This window comes from Aythya ferina, assembly GCF_964211825.1.
Source record: "Aythya ferina genome assembly, chromosome: 3".
Lineage (NCBI taxonomy): Eukaryota > Metazoa > Chordata > Aves > Anseriformes > Anatidae > Aythya > Aythya ferina.
This window is the reverse complement of record NC_140298.1, coordinates 3,709,522-3,735,613: the sequence shown is the minus strand read 5'-3', so window position 1 is coordinate 3,735,613 and position 26,092 is coordinate 3,709,522. Positions and strand designations below refer to the sequence as shown.

Here is a 26,092-nt window from a genome sequence, read left to right as displayed (position 1 = left end):
GGCAATTGACTTGAAGCTAAAATGACTAACTTGTTTTCCACCTACTGAAACAGCACTGAAAGAGCACTTCTGTAGGACGATGAAGCACGGGAAGGCAATGTTTGGAGCGAGCTGGCAGCGCCCTGCAGGGATGGTGAACACAGCAAGGGCAGCCACTGTCCCTGCGGCCACCACCCGGTGTGGCGGTGCAGCTGGTGGCCCTGTCCCCTCGCGCTGTGTGGAGAGAAGAAGGGGCTCCTGCTGGGCACTACCTTACTGCTGGCCTCTTCTTTCTCCACCACAGACAGAGCTCAATATGTCTTTCAGCTCTGTGCAGCCAAATGAGACCTATGAAAAACTTGCTCAGTGTCAATTATAATTACCGAAGGAGGCAATCAAACATTACAGCAATGGGGACCCCTGAAATGCTTAAGACAGGCAACTCCCACCATGGCTGTCAACAAATGCTAATTCTCATTAATGTATATGTAACTCTTAAATGGTGCAACGGTGTTAGCTATTAGTATTAGGTAGTAGCTAATTAGTAGTAAGTAGTAGAACTGGTTAAAGTTACAGGATGGAAAGCAGATGCAGATTGGAGGGCTCAGCGCTGAGCTTGTGATCACTGCTGGTGATAATTTTCAGCATATTTTTGCATACTCAAGAACCTCCGAATAGCAGGCGGGGAGGGTTGCCAGAATGGCTCCTGGGAGGCGCCGGTGGCTCAGGGCCCTGATGAGCAGAGCGATCCCTTTGTGCAGCTGGGGAGGACTGAGTCAGCACCCTGCACACCGGGCTCGCACCCCGCGCCTTGCAGAAGAGGGGACGATTCGCCTCCTCTCACCTCTTGGTGCCCAGCGACCAGGTACCTGCCCCGGGCTTGTCACAGGTGCAGCACCAGCAGGGATGGCACAAGCAGGCACTACCCTTACTGTTACCATCACCACAACCACTGCCATCACTGGTACTGGTACTGCGACCACTGCCATCACTGGTACTGGCACTGCGACCACTACCATCACTGGTACTGGTACCGCGACCACCAGCACCACTGCCTGCCAGGTGCACAGCCAAATGCTGCCCATGCTGCCATGCAGCGCGGCCCCAGCCTTTTCGTGAAGCATCTCTCCTAACACCAAGAGCCATGTATTTGTAATGACAGCAGTAAAAAATAAAAATAAAAAACGTCCTGAAAAGCATAAACCCAGGCCATTACCTATTATAATAAATTGAATTGGATGTTGCTTACCTGAAATTTCATGAGCAATTAGCAAACAGAATTATCCACAAATGCATGTATGTCCCATTATCCTTGTAGCCATTTCAATAGCTACTATGTTACAAGCCTCTAGCAGCCCCAAACCACAGCTTTTTCCTTTTTTTCATTTCTCTTTTAACATGAAGTTCATGGCAGGTAGTGTGTTACCACCTGAACACTGGGGGAGGAAAAAAAGCAAGGGGGAGAGGATCAATATATACAGTATGTTTATATTCAGCAAGAGCATGTTGCAGAGTGGGGAGCTGGGATGTGTTTGCATTGTCTGTGAACGGATCCGTAGTGGCACTGCAGCTGGAGAAATAATGGAAGATCAGGGGACTGTCTTCGGTGACAAACTTTCATCTGGTAAGTTACAATTATATCATAGGAAATGATACCTTAGACTGCAACTAATTTGTGAATCCCAGGAAGGGCAGATCACTGATTCTCCATCAGGGCTGCAGAACCTGATCTATAAAAATTTGGGCCTCAGCAGGAGGTGGTGTGTAAGTGTGATTTGCATTTCAATTCCTAGTCCACCACAACCTTTAAATCTTCCTGCAGCACTATCACAATGGAAATTTTTGTTCTCAGTGTGCTCAAAATACATATTAAAAAAGAACAAAAATCCTAGCACAATGGAAGTCAGTTGTTAATGGGAAAGAACGTGGCATTTATGCTCAAATTGTTTCACAAAACACCATTACATCAGAGTCTTTCATCATTTTATGGGGGATCAAATCCCCTGACACCATCTTCAGGGACTTCATGTGGTGCTCATCACTATCATTCCACTTCCACAAACACCACAGCCCTTTCAATTTTTATCTGCCCAGAACCCAGAATATGTTACATTATTTAGTTTTTGTAAGAAGCTTTTCTGTATGAAGAATTCACAACAAATAAAAGCCATTTCCCTGAAAAAACGAGCTTATGAGTGACGGTTAAGGGAATTTTGGGCAGGCCCCCAGTACAGGAGGTGAGAGCAGCTCTGCCATCCTTCCTGCTGGCTGATGGCACAGGTCCAACTGGCCCTACATTGCGCAGCCAACAGGGCTGGCAATGATGGCATGGTGCTCATGCTTTTCCCCAAAAAACTTTATGGGTCAGACTATGAACCCCGTATTCATGCAGAAGATGAGTTATTCAGAGAAGTAGGAAGGCTTCCCAGCGCTGCCACTGAATCAGGAAACAAGCCTGCAGAGAGAGAGGTAAAAAATCTACTATAGCTCCACCAGCCAAGGAAATATTCCACGTCAAATGCTCTCAGCCTCTTAACCCAGTGTCAACAAAGACAAGTCTTCATGCCCTTCCTGTGTGTTTGTGAAGCCAACTGAGACAAAGTCTTTGAGAGGAAGCCAGTGCACAGAGCCGTCCATGGGCCACAGCCGATGATTATTAATGTTCTGGCAGAGCTCAGATGCCTCTCCTTGCTGTGCATGGAGCCAGGCTTTGTCCTAAAAAGGCACACATGACCACGAATTCAAATTTACATTTATTTTGGCAATTTGATATCTCTTTTCCTATGTGTGGAATTTTATTGCCACTTACTCAGATATGGCTAAACTTAGCAAGCCTTTCCAGGGACACGTTCTCCAGCTGATTGAATTTCCAGGCTCCAAGCCTCACAGCCCAAGTGAAGGGTGCGGGAGTTTGTCTACCAGCAACAGGAGAACATCAAACATGTCGCAAGCACTCTTCCAAGTTCTTTCTGCTTTTGCAGTTGATATGAACTTTCTGTTGACTTCAGCAGATGCAGGCCTTACTGAAGGACATTTTTTCTACCTACCTCTTGAAGACACTTTCATTCCCTCACTCTAATTTGCCACGTTGGGACCCAGTGATTTGCATTATTGCACAGAGATGCATCCTGGCATTTGCAAGATTGCAGCACTTTCCCTGTGAACTTTCATGCAAGCTGCCCCCCTGTGACAAAGGGAAAGCAAATCTCCCCATGAAGGTTACAGCTCTTCTTGAAATGCACTCAGTGAACTGACTTGTTCCATATCCTCTGCCATTTTTGAGTGCCCACATTCAGAGCCATTTACACGGGGATGATTCTACAGCATGACAAGACATTGATTCTCTCCAAGGTTTCTGAGCTGGGGCATCCCAAACCATCACGTACTTTTAGGAACGTTTGCTTGCACTCCACTGAATTGATTGAGCCAGCCCAATCAGAGGATTTCAGACTGAAAAAAAGAAGCCTTAAGAAGCCTGGTCCTGAACGTCCTGCTCAACAAACCAAACTAAACCCAATCCAACCCCCCCAAAATAAAAACAAAACCCTCATACAAATCAAGGGAAGTTTGTCCAATGATTTTTTTTTCTTTTTGTTAAGGACAGAGCCTTGCTAATAGCATGGAAAGCATTCAGAAGTATAGATCTTACCAACTGCTCTTCAGCTTAACATCTCTGGCATTCAAAACATACAACTTCTGTGTTTGTACTACATTTCCCTAACAGCTTACATCGAGGCCAAATAGACAGCATTCTGCAAAGGTCTTCTAAAATAAGCTTATTTAAAAGAGCAAGGTCAATGCCCAACATATGTCAGATTCTGTGAGTGGAAATCAAAGAGTTAGGAGCAAATGGAATATGTCAGAACTCAGTGGTTTCCTATGCCAGGCTCTTTTACCAAGTTCACGTTTCTGCTGCCAAAAACAGTAACAATCCCATCATATGGACTTCAGCTTTGGGAAAGTGTCTAAAAAAAACCCACCCGGTGTCTGTGCATGGGCTAGTTAGCTCAATAAATAAAACTAATGCACAGATAAATGTTTAGCTGGACATGCTATTTATTTTCTATATAACTGTATTTTTCTTTTAATGGGACACATGCTGATTCCACGCTTCAGCCTTAGGCTCTATTAAAATCAGATTTAAAGCATTAGTAATGTAGTTAATTCCATTTATAATATGCACATCGTAAGAAATGAGAACATTAAAATAGAAAAGTATGTATAAATGGGATTTAAGAATTGTTTAAAAACATTCTGCTCCATTTTGATCTTTGTAAAAAAAAAAATGGCAATTTTTTAAATAAAAAAACTTTGCTCTGTGCTGATAAAGTAACACTGCCTAGTCTTTTAAACCGTATCTTGCAGCACAATATTTGTGATTTCAATTAAAATATGCTATTGTCACTTTAGCCTCCCTCTTTGGTATTTTAAATTGATCCTAATGGCTTTGCCTTCAGTGATTTGCGTCCCATAGTGAATCCCTGTCACTTACAGCACCTCCCACTATTGCCCTCCCGAATAATCACTACCAGATAATCACTTCTTCCCCTTTCTCCCAACATTATTGCTCGCTTCCCCTCTGACTCTGCATGCTGGTACAGTCTGCAAACTATTTGCTCTTTAACATCTTTAACATATGGCTTGTTGCTCTGGCACACAACAGAGAGGGATTTAAAAGAAGGATAAAAGCTGCTTGAAAAAGGCCAAACTGATGGCTCTACAGGTAGGCTTGTGTCTCCCCATGGCCTGTTTTCCTGGCTGCAAACTGAGGGAAAAAGAGTGGATTGTGATGGAAATCCCTCTGGCTCCGTACTCACAGCTTGGGGCCTGGCAGGTGCTGACAGTGCAGGTCCACGTTCAGCTGGGGCTTGCTGCTTGCTAACGGAGCTCTGCGAGATGGAGACCGTCCGAGGCGGACCTGTGTAGGAACACGAAATTTCCATGGGACACTTTGCCCCCGAAGATGCCACCAGCAGGACCCCCAGAGGCTCTGGCTGAAAGCTGACCCCAGAGCTGCCCCTGTCCCCCGCACCGGACCCAGCAAAGCTGCCCTCACGTGCCTGGTACGCACAGGAGGAAACCATAAAGCTTTCTCCTTCGGAGAGGAGGAGCCTTTCTCCTTTGCTTTTCATGGCTCTCATTATTAATTGAAGAATCATTTAGCTTGCATAATTGTCCTCTGCCATACATAATTCCAGCCTTTCTCTTTAAATTGCCTTATTAAACTAAATACACTTTTTTGTTTTTGTGACTCCATCTATCAAAGCTTCTAGATGGACAGCCAGTGTCACAAGAATAAAAAACAAAACAAAACAAAACAAATAGTAAGAAGGATCTCTTTATGTACATTTATGAGATCTACCACCAGGTGACTCCATTCTAAAATATCCATATTTTTGTAAAACAAAATGCTATTTCTTTCTTGCAACCTGAACATCACAATAATCTTCCCCCCTCAGCCCCAAGATTCAGCACTCTGAAAAAATGCTGTTAAATAAATAGCGCTCTTACTTAAGATATGAACAGTTTTTATTTTATTTTTTTGACTAGCACATGAAAATGTATTAAAGCGAGTCAGGGATTTCCAGAACAGCCTGATCTGTTCCTGTCTAATCAGACCTGATTAATTCAAATCAAACTGCAAACCTCAGTTTTATTTTGCTTTAAAAACTCAAGATCAACAACAAATCAGCGGTATGGAGATATCACAGAGGCAGTTAACACGGGAAGCCTACAGACACTGAGCCTCATGGAGTCAAATGGATATGATTAAACATTTGGAATCATTTATTAATATTTTATATATTCAAATATATACAGAGCAGATAGGACCAGTTAGACGGATGCTCTTCACAGGGGACTTTATTATATTTATGCCTAAGAACAGGAGATCCAACTCGGGTGTCAAAGGGTGTTTCTTCAAAATAGAAAAAATATTAACAACTAATAGGGTTATGTGGGAGGGTTTGTAAGTAACACCGAACTGTACTAAACCATGCAATGATCTACACAGATAATCAAAGTGTTTGTGAGATAGCGAGCACGGCAGAATAAATAAAATAGGATAAAATAAAATAAACCAGTCTCACAAATGCAAGATTGCAAATGCAAAATAGGTAGCCATGCAAGAAATGTTTCAGAGATTTACTGGGCTGTTATTTCGGTGGAACACAGATTTATGTAGGCTCTCAGACCTGACCAATTTAATCCACATCAGACCGGGAAGACACGGGGTCAGGAGGCTGAATGTGGATTTGGGCACTTGGCACAGCTGTTTTCCTTAGGTGCAATACACTTGTCACTAGTGGTGGCATTTTGCATTTGCTCCATGGTGGCATATGTGCTTGCCACATTTGGGACCCATTATATCTCTTTACCCTCCAGCCACTTCCCTTCCCTTCTTGTTAGCCGCACGTCCGTACACTCCTCCATACTCTGTCCCTACATCGCAGTGCCAGCTCTTTGCCCCCTCTGCTTGCTCTGCTGGCTTCACATACTGCCTGCGTGCTTTACAAGCTCCCCGTATTACAGCCGTCTGTAGGCAGGGGTAGCATTTTTATAGGTACTGCAGAATGTACCCGTAGATATATGCGTGTATACACATACACACACAGATGTTCTATAAGGAATCGTAGCTGTTCCATCACTGAAATACCTACCTATTCAGAAACAATTTTGCTACGAGGGAGAGCACACAGAGACAAAGAAAAGTTGAAGAATCGCCAAGGAAATCTTTCAAAGCATTGCATAAACCCAAACTTGAAGCAAAGGTGAAAAAAGGGAAGGGGACAGAATATATGTTCGCATTTCAGCCTCTGCAATTAAAAACACAGTTACTGCAACAGCCCAGACCAATTAGTGTATGTTGATATATTGGCTTTCAGATAAAACAGCATCTGACTGCATGTACAAAAGAGGGAGTTAAACGTTTCTGCTTGTTTTGTGCACATTGCACAGACAGGACTGACTGCAGGACTTGCTTTTGTTCACTGTTGGGTCACTGCAGATGACAATGACAGTTAAGAAGTTTGGTTGATGTCTCATTTCGGTGGGCCATAGTCCCAGTCTCCTCTTTCAAATTCACGGTGCTCTCTCTCAGTGCACTGGGACACTGGTTCAAAGGAAGAAGTCTCCGATCTGGAGGGATGAGCTCGCCTGGACAAGTTCCCAGCTAAGCAGTGACTGAGCCCAGCAGAGGTGGGCACCCCCTGGAGGTGTGGGTGTGCGGCCAAAACAGGAGCATAAGCTTCAGAGAGAAAAGCCTTTGCATTCTTAATGAACAAAAAAAAAAATGTACCAGCCTCTGCTTTGTGTTTTCTTAGCTAAAACTATGTCCTAGATGACCAGTATTCAGCTAAAGCCAGATCTCCTCCTTGTCCCCCTCCAACCCAGAGCATCCCGGGCTTTAGGAACCTTGCATGTGGGTGCACAGATGTGAGCCAGTCTGCTGCACAGGGTCCCTGGGAAATGCAGATCCATATTCAGCTTTTTCTTTCCATAGATACAAGCAAGTTTAGCATCGAAGTTTTCAGTTCATAATATAGCTCCAAACTAATGAAATAGGAAAAAAACTGAAACTACTCAGCTTTGGTTTGCTTCTGTTTTCATTAAGTTTATCTTCAAGTATTTTCTAAAATCTTGACCTAAGGAAGCAATCACAAAAACCCGTAAGGGAACGGGTTATTTTTATACAGCGGAGAGGGCACTGAACTACCTGCCTGATGTAGCTGCTGTTTAGCGACATGGCCAAGCCTTGATCTGCATGTCCTATATCCCAGGCCTGCTGTTTCTAAATGCTACTCAAAGGCAGCAGTTGGGAAAAGGATGTTACAGCCGTGGCCTGCGTGGGCTGGCATCTCGGGGAGCGCCGCTTCTCTCGGCAGCTGCTGGCAGCAGCGATATCTCTCACCTGACAATTGCCTCGCTCAGCAACAGGTCAGGCCAGCAAAATCCCTCGCCTGCTTTCAGACTCCCTAAGTATCAGCGACGGAGCGTGAATTGCCTCTGGCTTTCTGTGCAGCCCCCACTGCATTAATGAACGGTGTTACATAAAAAATAGCTGCTGACAACAAAATCCTTTCATAAGTCCTGATGCTTTTGGATGTGGCCCTCTGTTCTCCCACCCTCCCTTAACACAGACAGGGAGAAGGCTTAGGAAGGAGGTCCAAAAATCAGGGAATAGGTGGTCTTCTCTTTGAGGTGACCACTTGTGAATCGGCCTGGGAGGTCAGTGTGCTCCCATTCGGATGCACGGCTTTGAGGGACTTCACTGAAGAGACAGAGACCAACTGCAGATCAGCAAGAGACGGGGTTTTCATCGGTACCTGTTGCTGCAGAGGAGGAGGTCGCTTCACCCTCTAGTACAAGTGACACAAACAAAACTTCATAGCTGGGCAGGACAGGCAAGAGACTGGAACACGCCTGGCCATTTAATGTAAATAGTTACAATATGCACATACATTTCATGCCATCTCACCGCCCTGATGAATGTTAGGAATGTTAAGTAGGTAGGAGGCCCCGCTCAGCACTGAGATGTTCACAGCTTACAGCAACGCTCCCCAAGTACAGCCCCTGGGCAGGGGAAGCTTTTGAAGCAACATAGGACAGCCTTGTTATCTGTGGCCATCCCTGACAGAGCCAGCAGATCTCAGCGTTACAGCGCAGGCCCCGCTCGGGTGGGAATTAGGCAAGGAGGCTGAGCTGGCCTCTCGGTGCTTTGCACTTGAGGCGCGCCGTGCTCCATCTCCCCAGCACACAGGTGCTGCCTTCCTGGTGAGTTTTGTTCAGCGGTGCCCCATCCACGCCAGAAAGTAGCCCTTCAGGAACCAAACTTGGAGAGCTCCTTGCTGAGGAGCCTGGTAATAAAGCTACAACCTGCAGGCTGGGTCAAGATTTTATCAGCCATCAGGATCGTAAGGGAAAAAGCACTTGTAGTGAATGGCCAACCCAACTGCTTGGAGAAAGGAGTCGATTCAGGCTGCCAATATTGGCTCTTACACAGATAATAAACTAGACTGGCCTTTCTCCTGACATCACACTTCAATCAAAAACTTTCTCGCAAAATGTCACTTTCAAAGTTGCAGCTTTAAAAAAAAATGTCTTTATAAAAAATTCATGGCCACAATGATCTGATAATGCAGCTTTCTGATACCAGCAGATGTTTTGTCTAACATGTTCCCTGAAGCTGTACTCTGTGCCTTCATATCTTTCATTTCCAGTTGCTATCTGCTGACTGTGGGATGTCATGTACGTACCCTATAGCGATGCGCAGCAATTCGCATCTAACACCGCCGTGCGTAATGAGCTTCACAAGATGCTTGTCGCAATAACTCCGCACTTCCCCAACCATATGGAACACAACACTCCAAAGCCCACAGACACTTTTTTTTATTACAGTTCAGATCCTTAAAACATAATCTGTGTGATGTCTAGTGAATGTACGTGAAGAGCTGCTGAAAACAAAGTTAACACTTGTTCACATCATCTGTTACAAATGTCCAATTTGGGACAATAAATTTCCTCGGAACCTGTTCTTTTGCTGACTCGTTGCTTTATCTTTTTTCTCTTTCTCTCACGTCGTTTTTTTTATGAACTATGCATATGTATTAAATGGGATTTGTTGTCCCTAGATACCAATTTGCATAAAGTGCAAGCCATCATTGGTTGGAGAGAAGCAAATTACTTCTCCAGCAAGATCACACTTCTTTTTTTTCCTTTTTTTTTTTTTTTTTAATTTTAACAAACCGCAGGCAGAGGCTGTTAACAGCACTTAGCCAGATATGCAAAGTATCACTTTTCTCAAAAGCAGCTTGATCAATGAGCAAAAGAAAAAAAAAAAAAAAAAAAGAAAAAAAAAAAAAGAAGAAGAAGAAAGGGAAGGTATTATTCAGTTAAGTACAATGCAGAAATGACCCAAGACTGAGGCAGCTAACCCAGCCATTCACCTGTAACTCGAGCTGCCTGCTTCCCAGTAAAATACAATTCAAGTATGGTTTGGCAGCCAGGACACAAAGCAAAACACCATGACTGAGCAGAGCCTCCCAGAACCACCATCACCTTTTCCAAGTGTGCTCAGTGCATTTACAGAAGTCCCAAGCTTGCTTGGTGATTTTACATGTTGCTCAGCTCCCAGTCAGGAGCCTTCGTTGCTCATTCACATCCCCCCACATTTACTCACATTGTGTCTCTGAAGAACTGTGCAAATACTGGATTGAAATATGTTTAAACATGCAGGGAGGCTCTCCTCTGCCCTCCCCTAATTTTTCTGGCTCCCGGGTGCCAGCAGTACTCTGCACGATGGCAGCTGCCATCCTAGCTGGTTTTGGACAATCACAAACTCCCTTTTTAACTTATGCTCCTCATTGTGCACACCTGTGACACGTTGGCAGGAGCCTCAGTGATAACACTGGGACAGATTCGCAGGTTCAGAGCTAGCCCTGTATCAGCTCTGTACTCTTAGGGAGGAGAAGATAGTGAGCCAGGGGAAATTACGGTGAGGGGATTTTACAAATACTTCAAGAAACAGATTATCTAAGAAATCCTGTGATGCACAGAATGATGTAAAGACTTACCAACCTACTGTTAAAAGGATTTGCAAGGCGTGAGCCTGGCACAGTTAAAATGTGTGGGGTATTAAATGCACTGAAGAGAAGAAAATTAGCAAGGATGTTGAGCTGCAAAGTCTCCAACTAGGTCTGAACTTCTTAAGGATTCAGTGCTGGGACGTTGCTTCAGGTGTGGGGGAGAATGGGTCCTCTCTAATCATCAGCTTGTATTCTGTTGAGCTCTCTAAACATGATTGCAGGATCTGTGTCTTAATAAATGTTTGCTCACAATTTAATCCCAGATCCATCAGCATCATGTGCTTATATTGTTTTACCTCTAAATTTAACGGATGGATGGTACTCTTTCAAGAATGGTTCCTGAGATCACGGAGGATATTATTAATTCACCATAGAAGTATCACAATTAATCTGGACAATGGTGATGACTAGATGCTGAGGTGCCTTTCAAGGAGTTGTGGTTGTCAAAAGAACAAGATAGGAGCCAGTGTTTATAAATTGTCACGAGAGAGTCTCCATTTCCTTGGTACCTTCAGCATCTACCCAACAATACTCAAACAGCCACGGATTTTATGCTGTGTGATGATTTGAAGGTGGAAAAAATAGTTTCCGTCTGCAGAAATATTGGCATCTTCTTGCGGCTTTTGCAAAAAGGCAAAAATCCCACAATGTCACACATCTCTATTATTAACATACACCGCCTTGTTTCCGTATTTGTATTTGTCACATTTAAAAGGAATAAAATAGAATTTCAGAGAAGATCTTCATTCCCAAATGATCACAAAAGCACAAAGAATTCATGCAAAGATTATGAGAAAAAATCACAAGAGGAAATTAAGTGCAAGCTTTGAAAATGGGGCTTTTTTGTAACCAAGGGCACTGCCAGTGTTAACCAAAGCAAGCACCGTGGGACCAGGTGAAATCATGTTTGGGACACTTACCCTCAGATGCACTGAAGTACACGGATCTCATCTCTCTGAGTCTGCTGTCTTTAAAGGCAGGAAGGATCAACAGCTTTACCTCCCCGGCTCCTCTCGCTTGAAAGCCCTGGCACGCTCAACTGGCAGCTCAAGGAGGCGGTGTCTGGGTGCCGCTGTACAGGTGCATCTGCAGCCTGGTGGCTCTGGAGACGGACCCAGCCCAAGAAATAGATTGCTAAAGCTTAGCAGAACACAGCGTATGAGACCCAACTGTACAGTAGGCACTAGATAACATGCAATCATGGCCTCCTACTGCAGCAAATTCCACATAAACCCAGGCCTTTGAAAGAGAAGTAGTAAAAAAAATGTGTTTTTCTCCTTCCTTATCTGTACCTACTCCATTTTACCTAAGGCTGGCTATTAGCTCAGCTGGTGATGTCACTTACTTCACTGGAACCTGTTATCATGAAAGATTTCTCACAGGATTTTCCATTTTGTTAGCTTTGTGCTTTGTGCAATGTTGTATTTCATTCCATTAGATAAAGGGTTAAGTAATTCACGTTTTACCCATATAGACTAAGTTATACTCCCTGTGGGTTGCTGGCTTCCTATTGGCTAGAACGATGACCTTGGAAACAGACAAAAATGATGCATTGTTGCAATAAATATTATAGCTTGCACCTGTTTCTAATTAAGTCTGCCAAACAATTTCAGAGATACTGAAAAGAGAAATGTGTTGGCTTCTAATCGGGTTGTTCGTTGCTGTTTGATCTGGATTATTCAGCGCCCCACATGACCTCGCCTTCTTGGTTCTCCTTTTTCCTTCTTCTTTTTGGACTTGCAGAAAGCACTAGATTGAATGAAGTCCCCTCAAAGAGGAGCATCTCTGCCTACAATCGGTTGTTACTAAAAACCTGAAAATCAATGGATTTATACCAAGGCCCAGAATAATTTATGGCAAGATACCTCAGAAATCTCTAATACGGCTCTTAGGTTTCATACATCTGTTGTACCAAGGCTGGAAATTCACTGGTCTTCTCCTTCTCCTTCTCCTTCTCCTTCTCCTTCTCCTTCTCCTTCTCCTTCTCCTTCTCCTTCTCCTTCTCCTTCTCCTTCTCCTTCTCCTTCTCCTTCTCCTTCTCCTTCTCCTTCTCCTTCCCCTTCTTCTATCTTTTAAGCTTCAGACCTTAAAACAATCTCCAGCAACCAGTGATCAGGCTCGGGCACTGATTGGGGGGGATACTGGAGGCTTTTGCAGCTAGACCTCAGCAAGTCAGGAATTAGTGCAGGAATTACATTTCTGCTAACACTCATGGCAAATGTCAGCAATGTTATCCTCGTGGACACGTAAGAAGTAAAGAATTAGTAATGTCTTCATTTTCTAAATGGGGTGTAGAAGCCACAGCTCAGCCAAAACTTTTGGCTGATACAAGCTGACACTGTCAATGACAGAAGCAGTCCAGTCCCTTCAGTCCCTGTGGGGTCTCTTTTCTCATGCTGGGATAAGCATTTGTGCATCTGTATTCTGGAACTGATTGAGGAACTTACACAGCTGAAGACTAATCCTAGGAGAAAACAAAGAGGTTTTTTTCAGCCACATCAGCTTTCTGATTTTGGTTCGCATACAGCCTGGCAGGACAGGACTGAACAGCAGACACAGGGAGTACAAGGCAATATTTTTGGATGGAGCTGCATGAAGTCACAGAAGGAACATGTAATGACATGAGAAAACAATGAGAAAACAATGTAGGCCTCCAGATCCTTTCTCTCTTAATGTCAACAGCCTCACAACCTAGCAAAGATTTGCTAGCTGTGTACCAATCCTCTGGGCCACCCACAGTTTCTCACGTGTACAAAATGTATCTCAGAGGTATCATGTTTGGTGGAATTAAATGACCCCTCTGCTCAGTCAACAGTTAATTATTTGGGGGTGGAGGTTGCGTAGGGATTATTTTGGTAGCCATACTAAAGAAGGTAGGATCAGACAGGCCAAAAATAAGCCTAGACACAAAGACACAGCAAGGGAAGAGAACAGCTTAGCCTGGGTGGTGTGATGAAGCCCTGCATAAGTATTATGGCAAGAGGTTTGTTCAGGAGGAGAGACAGAACTACAGAGACATTTCGCAGGGTTAGCTCAGCTTCCTCTGCCTGATAGACTCCCTCTTTTACACTTTTCCCTTGATGGCAGGTAATGAAATGCCTGCTGGTACCCCCCATGACTGGAGGTACCCAGAGTGGTTCAGCCCATCGCGAGTGCTGTGCCAATCATTTAACAATTCCCACGGCTGCCTTTGTGCGAAGCCTCTCTCCTAAGCCTCTGGTTTAAGAATTTAGAGTAATCATGTAAAAATGATACCCCTGTGCTCTATGATCCGCTGAATCTCACTAATGCCGGATCCCAGAAGAGGGCTTATTAATGAAAAGATGCAATGCCTCTCTCTCTGCTCATGTTTCACATGAATATCTCTCATGGATTCGGCAGTAAACCTTACTGCTGATAAAGTAAGTATAATGAACCTCCGTGCTCCATGAGAATGAAATCTCGGACTGATGAAGTAGTTACCTGCTCTACTTTCCAGCACAATGGCAGGCTTGAGAGGTACAAGGAGAAGTACTCGGCTGCTACGGGGAATAGCGGTGCAGTATCACAGCCCCCAAATCTTGGGTCTGATTTGCTGGTGATGCCTTTGGCTGTGTGAAAGGATCAACAGTTTGGAAGAGAGCAGTTCATAATTAGCTCAGAGAAATAAAATTATGCTTTATCGGAAATCACTGAGTCCATAGAAGAAAGGAGGTTTTTAAAGGGACAGCAGCACCTTGGGGTTCTCTTTGTCCTTCCAATACTACACCATAGTCATAAAGCCAGGCAGCTCCTGCCAGTTGGTTTGCTTCTTCAGAAGGACCAGCACCAAGTGTTGTGCAGATGGCAGGATCCTGCTGCTCCCAGCACCTGACATCTAACCAAATTTTGAGGAGACACTGAAAAAATAATGTCACATCCTGCCTCTGTCCTGAAGCTCCTTTGCTAATGGCACCATGTTTTGCCATCAAGAGATTTAAATTTCAATTGTTGGAAATTGTTTTGCTGTAGCTGCTAAAAATAATAATAATAAAAAAAGGCAAACGCTGACAAAAAGAGAAGCTGATTCCATGACTCTCCATGGGAAAAGAAAGCAGGTGACTATCCAGAAAGCATCATGAGGGTAAGAAAAGGAAAGGAGCGTGTAGAGGGAAACGTGCTCGCCATCTCTTTCAGGTGCTGCTTGGAGGAGAACACATAAAACACAGTGGGCAGCAGTGCAGTAGGTCTCTGTACATGCCTTATGACTTACCCCTAATCTTAGCATCAGTGGGATGGTGTAGGACAAGCAACAAGTCTGGGAGAGATGTCGCTGTGGGGACACCCAAGACGGCCACAGAGACTAGCTGTAGGTCCAACATCCAGACTATTTCTGCTCAGGGCATCTCTGCTGCTTGGATCCTGACTCATCCTTTCAGAGCCAGCCCCATGTACCCAAACGCAAAGTTCTCAAACCTTTGTGAGGCACAAATCTGAGTGTGGAAAGTTATGGCAGAGATCGCAAATCTGGAGAGTAAATGTAATCTCTTCTTAAACACTGGTTATAATCCTCTGTAGGTCTATTCAATGATTTAAACAATGCATGAAAATGTTAACATCATCCCTTCACTTCAGCAGGATTCTCTGATCAGAGGGAATTCAAACACCCTGAAACTCTGTGGAACCTTAAACCAGAGGCTGCATTTTAGATCAGCAGCCTGGGCATGACTCCTGGTATTATTAATATCTAAATGCCCCATATGTTGTCTTTAGAGAGGAAGGCAGTCCTGCCACCTTTATATGTGTGCTTTCTTCCCTTTGCTTTTACATTTCTTCAACATGCAAAATGTACTTAACTCACTGCTTATTGAATGAAGGATTAGTATTATTTTCTTTCCTCCAGTGAACTTTGTTTCACTTCATCCCGCATATATTTTGCTAGTCTGTGTTTTCCTGCCAGCACACCACTGTTCAGCAAACTACTGTACTTAAGGCCAGCCAGCTAATGCAGTGATACCTTTTTACTCACAAGGAGTGTTTCTGTAATCGTGGTGGCGCTTGTGGTATGAATGACAGCTTACACCAGTAAGCACAAAATGCACTTCCAGAAGCTTCACTGAGCTAGGATGCAACAGAAGCAGCTGCAGACTGCCAAAACATTTGAAACATCCAGGACAAGACACATTTTGAAACATAGCCTGCTACCTAGCTCCTCCGCCAGCAAAGATGTTGACCAGGGACTGCGAAGGGAGTTACTTCCCCATCCTCCCTGTACATGTATCTCATGTTCAGCTAGGCTGGGAGTGCTTGGAAAATGCTCTGTTTTGGGTTGGTCCAAATTAGTATAAAACAAATAGGTAACAAATTTGCAATGGCTCTGTATGAGGCTTACAGTCTCCTTTTTTGTTAAGATTAGTCATGTTGCCCAGCAGGAAAGCAAGCAGAAAAGAAGGGTATCTTTGCAACTCACTGTGCTCTTGGAAAACCAGACCGGACGCTCCTGTTCACATCACCACAGCAATGCAGACCTCTCTGGTGGAAGTATTCTTCTTGAGGAATTATACCGCAGGTCCTGTTAGGTAGCTACTCTCTTTGTTCCTATGAGCCAAGCTAGTTGCAAGATCATGCTATGCCATGCTTATAACCTCTCACTAAAAAGGAGGAGATTACAAAGGGGGCAAAATACCCTAGAGGGTTCCCCTTTATCAGAACCTTCCCTGTCAGTTTGCCTTCTCATTTCCTGAGCTCTTGTCTGATTATTAGTGTACTGACAGAATAAAAATAACCTCATATTCCTACATGAATCATAAATAAAACCCTTTTATTTCATCAAAGAGGTTGGCAGGTTTATAGTCCTTTGCAATGCATGCACGATGTGAATGACATACCTTTAATTTTGCTGACAAGCTTGTCGGGGTCCTAATGAAAAAGAGTGAAAAGTGGGTGACTTCTCTAAAGGTTTAGCAGTTGCTTTTTGGTGAGGATATATATTTCACCTTGCCACTGTAATCAAGGAGCCAACTGATCTTGGTAATGAACTCTTCAATTACAGTCCACTTCTGACTCTTCAAGAATGCCTAGGCAACAATACCACAGTGATTATTGCTGATATTACAGATTAAAGTCACCTGGAGGGAAGAAAAAAAAAAAAAAAAAAAGGGGGAGAGGAAAAGGAAAAAGAAAACCTGAGCAGTGTCCTTGCTAGAGTTTCAGGTATCAGAGTACATGCGCAATGAACCGAAAAGAAAGATCAAATTTCAGATTTTGAACAGCTAGATTTTATATCTCTGTTGTACACAGGGCAATAATAAAATCACTTCTCTCACTTGAATTTTACACTATGTATCCTCCCTATTTGTTCCCCCCATGGCTAGTTTGTTTTTAGAAACCACTATCAAGTATGGTAGAGCTTATCTTGGGAGAATCCCATGAAAAGAAAAGGATAATGCAAACAATTTCTTTTGGTGTCTCTGGCAAGCAAGTTTTCAGACGAAGGTTGCATGAGGAAAGAACAGTCCAGGAACACAGAAAATAGATACAGTACAAACAGTCTGAAAAGCTCTCCTACTTCTGATCTTTCCTAGAGTGAAAAGTTTAACTGCTTGCAAAGAGGAAGGCAAACAGTTAAAACATATATTTTTAGCAGTGCTGGAATTGCTTTCCCCTTCTTCAAAACATCTTCTCTGATTTCTACTTTTACTGTCTCCTATTTTGTTCATGTAAAAGTCATAAGGAACACTGGCCCCAGAGTTTGCCTTCTGACCACAGACAAATTGTCAAAGCCACAAGCCTTTTCCCTCTCATAAAAGAAGTCCTGCTTTTTCGGAAATGTCCCAGGTCTTCACTTAATAATTCAGAAAGAGATTAAGGGAATAGGACAGCTATATTTGCTGTCTTGGAGATTATCCTTTGTTTTGCTGGTGATTCCTGTCTACAGCAATAACTCATCCGAGAAAGTTTGGGATTTGGCAAGTTACCCCAGCCTGACTGCTGTTCTCTTTTGTTTCTTTTCTCCTTCTCTCTCATTCTCTCTTTTTTTTTTTCTTTGCCTGGGGGAGTGTAGAGGTGGGTCTGCTGACAGGGGAAATGAGAGAGAGACAACTGAAGTCATCTGACTGGAGAAAGAAGCAGGGGCTGTGAGTGTAGGACTGCGTGTGCATGGGAAATGGGGCAGAACGAGGAAAAACTTGTGGCCAGTGAACGCCAGATCATTATCTTGTCAGGGTTCTACAAGATTTCAGAGCTACACTTTTAATTTTCATTGCTTCCCATTTTCCTTTGATAAGTTCAGAAGCAATATCTAATTTTATTAGAAGCTTCTCATCAAACGTGGATATCTTCCTTCCTCAAGGGATTCCCTAGCCTCAAAAACATCAGGCTCTGTGAAACATTAGCTAATCCCAGTTAGAGTTACTTGACCCTATCAAGCAAAGAAATAAATTTTACTCTTCATGAGAGTCCTACTGTTTATGCTCCAGACAAAATTCTTAGATCTCAAAAGTTTTCAGAGGGAAAGCATTTTTCATAATGCCAGAAAACTGGCTTTAAGGACCTGGGCCATAGAAGGCTGAACTGTTTCTTGTTTCAAATTAATACCTTGACAGACTTCCTCCTGCCTGGGGCTGCTCTCAGTGCCTGACTTTCTAAGCACAACATCCGAATGGGTACCGGCAGGAGCCCTGGCTGGCAACGTGCAGCCCCACGCTCTGCACCTCACTACGGCTTGCCCCCGGCCTTCCCCACGTGGCTGCACACAGAGGGCACTGCCAGCAGCCCGGGCATTTCTCCCTGGGCAGGGCAGGCTGCGGAGGGCCCAAGGGGAGGCTCACAACCCGCTGAGCCTCCTACAGCAATGCTTGTGCCCAGTGCGACCGCGCAGGTCACCCTGGCTCAGCCAGGGGCAGGCGAGCAGGAAGCTACTGGCTGAAGCCAGCACCAGGACACATGGAAAACGTGGAAATTTTGGGATGGATTCACAGCTGGTAGAAGGCAAAGCACAGGCTCCAAACACAAAGAGCCTGAATCTTTCCAAAGCTGTTCTGCTCCACTCTGACACGTTTAACAGACTGAATCACCCCAGGCATATTACCTTGGTACATGGAAAGTACACTGCATCATACTGTACTTTAAAACATATCATAGCTCATTTTAAGGTGAAATTGAATGTATTTTGTACTTATTTAATGCCTTGCTCCATCAGCATATCCCCAGTGCCTTGAAAAACAGGGGCTCAGACACTCTGGCTATAGTTGTATGACTTCTTCAGCTGTTTCAAATGAAAGGTCTTGCTAGAAAAGGTTAAGAAAAGACTTACATACTCCAAAATTATCGGTTTGTTATCACTATTAATAATACTTTATAGTACTTAACATGCTACTTTTCATCTTCAAAGCACTTTGCAAATATTAATTAATCCTCACAATCTGCCTGTGGGGTAAGCAAACGCCGCTGCTCTCAGCAGTCGAGTCACAGGGTTAACTGACTTGCCCGAGTCTAGAGGGTCGGGATCAGCCTCCGCACGTCCTGCTCTGATGCTCGAACTATTTAAACAAGCATTTCCCCTGTGCTCAGATGGGATGGCGGATGTGTACCGCTTTCAGACATGATACATTTTCTTAGATGATGTATTAAAATGCTAACTGCAACTTCTGCTGCTTGAACAAGGCTGCAGCTCTCTCCCTTCCCACATATTTCTGCGCTGGTGCGAGATGTGGACAGGCATCAGCTGGCAGCTGCTCGGAGACCCACACGCAGCACACTTGCGGTGCGGACCTCAACTTGTGTCCTCAGTACAGCAGTGACAAATTGTATGCTCTGTTTTGTGTGCGACTATGAAACATATGCACATGTACTACCTCCAGCTGTGTGTGTACATTCATATATGTATACTCATGTATGTGTCTAGATGTATGCAAACTTTCTACCTAGTTCTGCTCAGCTTTTACAGCTGGGAGTTCAATACATTGTTTTTTTTAAAGACCCTATTAGTATGATGCCAATTTTACCAGGTTACAAAAAAAATGTCCAGGTATTTTCTGCAAAGACTGAAGGGCTGTTCATGGAAGAGCTCCAAGTACATTTCTAAAACTACTCCCAAACTGCACTTTGCAGTGGAGAATAATATATGCATGCACAAAAGTGGCCAGAGTCATAGCTTAAAGAAGCAGCAGACTTCTTTAACGATTTGACAGGTCACAGCCACTTGAGACACAACTAAAATTAAGTGTTTCACTGAAAGCAGCCTGCACATTGCTGTGGACTGATTAGGGTAATTTTTTCCCCCAAACATTTCCCAACACTTTCAGTGCTAACAAACTATTGGAGGTTTAGGGGAAAGAAGAACAGGCCCATGATGTGTTTTTATTTGTCCATGCTTCTTTGAGTTGGTAAATCACACTACTTTGCTTTATTGAGTGTCCCTTTAGGAGTATATTGGAAAAAAATTTATCTGCCACAATTAATACAGCGCCTAGTGCATCACACGGCACAGCCCTGGCGTCCAAACTCAGCATTCTCCGGGAGCCCTTTGGTCCCACGCTGGATGCCAGAAAGGATCGTAGCTGTGACATGTGATACAGCCGCTGATAAATGGTGGCGCGAATGCAGAACAAGAAGGCTAATGAGTTCTCTCCAACACCACACTACTTTCACGAAATGAATGTGATGATGACCCTATTTGCTACTCTTTTTTTTTTTTTTTTTTTTTTTTTTTTTTGGCTAGTGAGCTACTTCTCCCTTTACCTGTGTGTTAGTTTTATCTTCTCTGCACAATGCTATGGAGAGACAGCCAAAATTAATGTCAGCATCTCCCTTCACTTTTAAGATATAAAAGAGCCTTTGAAGGTAGAGTAAACCAAGGAGGCCAGTAACTAATTATAACCCATTGTACTGGACTTTGAGAAATAATGAATAGAAGCCATTCCCCGCACGCTTACCGGAGCGCTTTGCAGAGACAGTGGTGCCTTTGTGGGAGAGGGAGATCCCTTCACTGGACCAGAGAGAGAAGAAATGGAATTGTTAATGTATGTAAGATGCAGGCGGATTTCTATGGTACTATTTCATTGCAGAGGCAGAAGGTAGCAGAGCCAATCATGAAAAGCGTAAAGGTGTGAAGGCACAAAGATGGAGAGTTGATTAAAAGCACCGTGGGGAGCGTGAGCGAACAAATCAATGGTAATGATGGAATTATGCCTGAGCGGAACCCAATAGTCTACGGTGTCCTGCCGACTCGGCGCTGGGGATTAAACGTCGCGAGGAGCAGAGCCGAGCCCTTGTCCAGCCTGTCGGCGCTGAGAGATAAACTGATTGATGGGACGGGCTGCGCTATAAAACTGGGTGAGGTCTCTTGAGGAATGACCGAGCTCAGTGTAAGCACCTTTTGTGCCCCGGTGAGTTGCAGTGGCTGAACCCTGCCCGACCAGGAGCCGGGGCGGAGGAGCAGCGGTGTCGAGAGAGGTGCCAGTGGCAGCCGTCACCCCCTGGGGGAGCGGGACGGGGCTTGTCTGGGGACACGGGCGTGTGAAGGAAGGAAAGGTAAAAGAAGAGCGAAGGAGCCCATGGGGCTCAGCGAGGTTAGAGGTAGCACCTGGCAGGGAGGCAGCAGAGCTGAGGCTTGCAGCGGCGGGGGAGAGAGGAGCGGTGGCAGTGCCTGTGCGGGATGATGGCGTGCTGGGGTTTGGAGGCGCAGGCGGGAGCCGAGGGAGCGCAGATCAGAGCCAGCTGTGAAGGCGCTGAGAGAAAGGCCTGGAGCAGCCTGGAGGGAGGGAAGAGAGGATTGGAGCAGCCGGCGAGATCAATGCGGGGCTGGCTCTCGCTGGGGCAGCAGGGGCTTAGGGCTGCCAGCGCTCCCCAGTGCTTGCTGAGCTTGCCCTGCCACTGCCACGCTGAGCACGTTAGTATAAAAGTGCAACAGGAATACCTCTGCGAGCAGCCTTGTACAAACACAGCCTCGCTTCCCTTTTCCTTCACTATTTTAGGGACTCCTGGGCTGATATGAGGCTTGCATCGGTGTGTATGTATGTCCCAGGTGCCCTGCCACTGCAACACCAGGACCACAGGTGGCTACAGAAAGCCACCAAGAACACGGCTGGCATGGTGAAGAAGCACGGAGTGAGGGTGCTCTGTGTCACGTTGTGAAAAGTCACTTTGCAGAGGGAAAGAAGCATCCAGGCTGCTCCCAATACTCAGCAGTTTGGACTCTAATCTTCTCCTGTGCTTTTGTGTTAGTGACATCAGGAAGAAGGGCTCGGGGCCATTCTGCCTGCCCCAGGTTGGTCACAGAGTGCTGCCACAAAGGCAGATGTGATGGATGGGAGAATGAGCAGAGACAGGGCCTGTCAGGATAGACTGGGAGTGCTGAGACCTATCCATAAGGGATAAAATCATGAGTTCGAGTGTGCCATGATACTAAGCATCCTGGAGATTTTCTTCCTGATGGCATTGGTCATGCTGTTTGAGAGCCAAACTGAGGGCTTCAGCCTGCTCACAGCCCCTGCACGTGGGTGGGACCACTGTGATGCCTCAGCTCAGAGACCTGCTCGTTGCTGGAGTCTGCCTGCGCACCCCGCAGTCAGGCCAGCTGGGCAGGAGGGAACAAACTTTACTCACCTGGAGTCCAGATCTCCCAGAGAAAATTATGCAAAGGAAAAGATCAAGATTTAACAATTAGAAAATGCACCGATTCTTTCCCAATGGTCTTAATGAAGGTGACTTAAAAGTGGTCAGGTAAAATATTGCTCTTTCATAGCAGCAGCAGGGTACGAGGGTCAGAACTGGGCTTGAGCACGTGTCCCTGGACAGGCCCATTCTCCAGATAAGGCATTTTCTCTTGGAAGCAGCAAGCACCAGAAACTGGAGAGGGAGATCTAGACATGGCACAAATGCTGAATGTAAATACAATGCATTCCAGTACAGCCCCTTCAACAAGCCCTAGAGCAGAGCTCTCTTCCTGTTGATGACAATGCAAAGGACTTCAGCATAATAGTATTTACTCAGTTAAATGAGAGCTGTTAATGCACTTCAGCCTTAGAAACAAAACTTGAACTATTTAAGTGCACCGTTTCCAAACCAGAGGATTTATTTGCATGTGGCTGTTGACTTCAGCGGGAGTCACCGCTGCAACCGAATGCACGGCTTTGAAAGCCTTCTCGAGGGGGGAAAAGACTGAGTTCCACGCAGTGGGAGATAATGCCCTCTTGCTTTAAGCTCAAGCAGAACCCAGAGCAAGGAAGTGCAGACTGAGTTTAGATAAAATTAGAAGTAAAAAATATATATATTTGAACTTTGCAGGTTTCAACTTCCCAGAGCCAAATTAGGCCTAGAAAGACAGCAGCAATTGGACTGGATTTGTTGCCCCATCAAAAATTGTAATTACAGACATCCTAGGCAAATTCTATGAGATTACAGCTTATCGAGGACTCTGGAGGTGAGCTCCAGACCCATTTGGGCATTTGCTCAACTCAGTTGCCTTATGCAAGGAATAAATACATTCATCCTCCTAGAGACCACTGGATGGGAAATAAGTAACATTATTAGGTACACTCATACTAAATGGGTGATGCTAACACGTAAGTAACTTGTCTTGTCTAGCAGAGAATATCTCTTCTGCACTTGAGGGTGCTGGGAAATTTTAATAAGCACCTTGATGTTTGCCTACATACCGACGAGAGTCACGCACTTGCTTAGAAAGTATTTTGTTATTTAGTTTTAAAATATACAATTGAGCCTTTCAGCCCACTCTTCTTAAAGCTTTTCAACTCAGAAGCCGAATAAGCACTTTTAGTTAAACTCGTATGGTCACGTTTGTTCCAACCTCAGCTTCCCCGTCTGAGAAACTAATCTTTCCCAGGATGAAGTTTTCTTTAAAAATACAATGTGGTAATCCCCTTTCTAATAGAGACTACACAACTGTCTTAATCTTTGCCCACGTATGGAAGGTACTTGAAAAAAACATCGCTTTTGTAGATCCAGCAACTTTAGAAGACAGAAATCAGTAAACAGCAGGCTAATCACTCTGTCTCCATTGACAAGCAGTGAAGGAGTTAATTATCTGCTTCTTTTCACTAATTCTGTTGCAGAGCTTGGTTGTGCATATTAAATGTCCAAGTTACCAGATTCAAAGAAAAACTTGATCTCAATTTGGCTACATATTAAAAGTGGCATTCCCTGTTGTCCTACCTAGCACTGTTAATTGCATACATTTAGCCCTCTATTGGAGAATAATTTAGTTTCAGATTGAAAAGAAACAGCCCTGGCCTTGGTTATTTTGGCATACAAGTCTCCAGTATGACTCTGTTTTCTAAGCAGACATTAATGATTCTAAAACTAATATTCATTGTTTGAAGAGGCATAGCGGCCTTGGCATTTACTTAACCTTTTGTCTCATGTATGAAACTGAGTCAGCCTAAATCCTTTTCTTAATTAATATCTATTCTTTTTTTTTTTTCCCTGTCCAACATTATTTATTAAACAATTTGTATGCAACAATTAGAGTTGAGAGATTAGAAAAAAAAAACACAACACACACAACACTGCACGAGCAAGCTTGCTTAATACAACATCTACCATGAAACTGGTCTTCCAGCTCCTACAAAATGAATGGGATGGGAATGGGGAATAAGGGAATAAGTAAGATCATGTAAAAAAAAGTGAAAACCAAGTCTCACCATTCACCTGGTAGTCCAAACATTAAGCCATTCCCTACTAAAAATATCTATAATTCCAGAGGAAAAGGGATAAATACTACCGCTAAAGCATAAAAAAACAGGAATACAACACTTCTTGTGAATGGTATTGATAGCTACAATTGTGAATAAAAGTACAGCCACTGAATCTTTCTTCTAATTACTTTGATAGGGAGAAATTATCATTTGAAACTCCTGTAATGTTTCACAGGACAGTACTGTCTGCTCTCTACACACTGTCTCGTCTGGACCTCACCTACTTTTCCAGTGGGTTTCTTCCTATACTCTTCTTTGCACTTTTGTAATTGTAGTTACTTTGCACATACTGGCGAGCGTGCAACAAAATACTCTTAATGGATATTCAAACCAATGTGCAAAATGGTGAGGACACTTCTGGCAGTGAAAATAAAAACACTTGAGGGATGCATTACCAACTGCATGACATTAATTGGGAGCCAGATTGCAGCTGGCTTGCATATAATGCACATGAGAAGTAAAGAAGCATCTTTCCTCACCTACATGTGTTATGCTTTCAGACAGTAGCTGTGCATAATCATGGACCTTTTGCTTAGTGGAGGGACTGTCTGCAAGAGGGGTGACCAAATCACCTTTTATAGCTTACCAGGGCTGGATGACAAAACAGATCTAGGTGGAAAACTGTAATGTTCTCCAGACTTCGAAGTCATAAGCAGCATGGAGATGACAATATGAGCCATACCCTGCATCCAATAGAAGACTCACAGGAAGAAGGTTCTTTCTAGGCCTTAGCTTCGATGTCACACTAAATCCTATACTAGCCAATGATCCTCAGTCTCTAATGCTCTTTGGAGATTTCTGGGTACCACACGAAGCTCCTGACCCACATCTTTCCCATGAACCTATAGACGCTGAATGCTGCTACCTGTATGACAAACTCTTAAGGGCCATATGCACAACTTGCTTCTTTGCAGGCGGGGAAGATGTGGTGAAGAAACAAAGTGGGATCATTGCTTAGAAACCTTCCCAAGAGCTGAACTGGACCCCTTCCACTACTTCAGCACTGATGCTCCCAAAGGAAACACTCCATCCCTAGAGATCCAGCAGTGCCATTTTTTTTTCAGTACCTCACCAGTCTGGCGCTACTTTAAATACTATTTCAGGGAAATAGTTCAACAGATAATTTCAGGGTATGAACTTAGACAGTAGGTTTTAAAATCCAAATGCATGCCTATAAACCCAACATATTAATAAGTTAACTATTTTCAATAAGACATCAACATTTGCATGCATCTTCCTACTTGTTATGTGCAGTACTACATTTTTTAATGTTTCTTGGATGCTAGCCAGAGAGTCTGGGTCCCTAGTTAGTTCATCTATTACTTTCTTGCCACAATAGATCTGGGTTTTGGCCAAGTATTGGACTCATACTGCATACAAAAACACAGAATTCTTTCCCTTATCTATTGATAGTCTTTGCTTCTCAGGGAAGGGGAAAAATATCATAAATTAAGATAAATAAGTACATAAAAATCCACCACTAACTGTAGTAGAACCGTTTTTAGCATCTTTTAAAACTATGTGTAATCAAAAGATTTCCTTAAGCATTTATACAGCTTTAGTCTCCCAAGAGTCTAATTCATGACTATTCAACTGAACAGGAGAGGAAGATCTCTTCTTTAAACCCCTCCTTGAGCTCCTTAGGCCTTCCACAAGAGTGAGCAAGCTTACATGACCTGAAATAAAACAGTAGAGAAAGAGGCTTCGGAGCCACCCTCCCTTTTTCTGTGTTTCTCAGCCTATAGACTACGGAAGGGTTTAAAGAGGCCATGAAGGATTAGAGGCTACCTCTGTTTTACATTTGACCTTGAAAATTTGTATCCATTACTCAGGGCCTCTGGTGTCTTCACAGGA

The 26,092-nt window shown here is 44.0% G+C and overlaps 1 protein-coding gene across 4 annotated transcripts in view; it reads right to left on the bottom strand.

The window, feature by feature from the left end:
• The window catches only part of LOC311434340 (uncharacterized protein), a 262,002-nt gene that overhangs the window by 20,089 nt on the left and 215,821 nt on the right, over positions 1-26,092 (bottom strand). For 2 of the 4 annotated variants that reach the window (XM_084514491.1, XM_084514490.1), the window contains exons 1-2: positions 10,157-10,497; positions 4,797-4,897 (exon numbers count right to left, since the gene is read on the bottom strand). The exons of 1 other annotated variant lie outside the window; for it this stretch is intronic. In XM_084514491.1, the coding sequence (XP_084370617.1) occupies positions 4,797-4,897; positions 10,157-10,289 (234 nt within the window). In that variant the 5' untranslated portion in view covers positions 10,290-10,497. Of the gene's footprint in view, positions 1-4,796; positions 4,898-10,156; positions 10,498-26,092 lie in introns of those variants that run through there. One more of the 4 variants, XR_014691398.1, reaches the window with a different exon arrangement.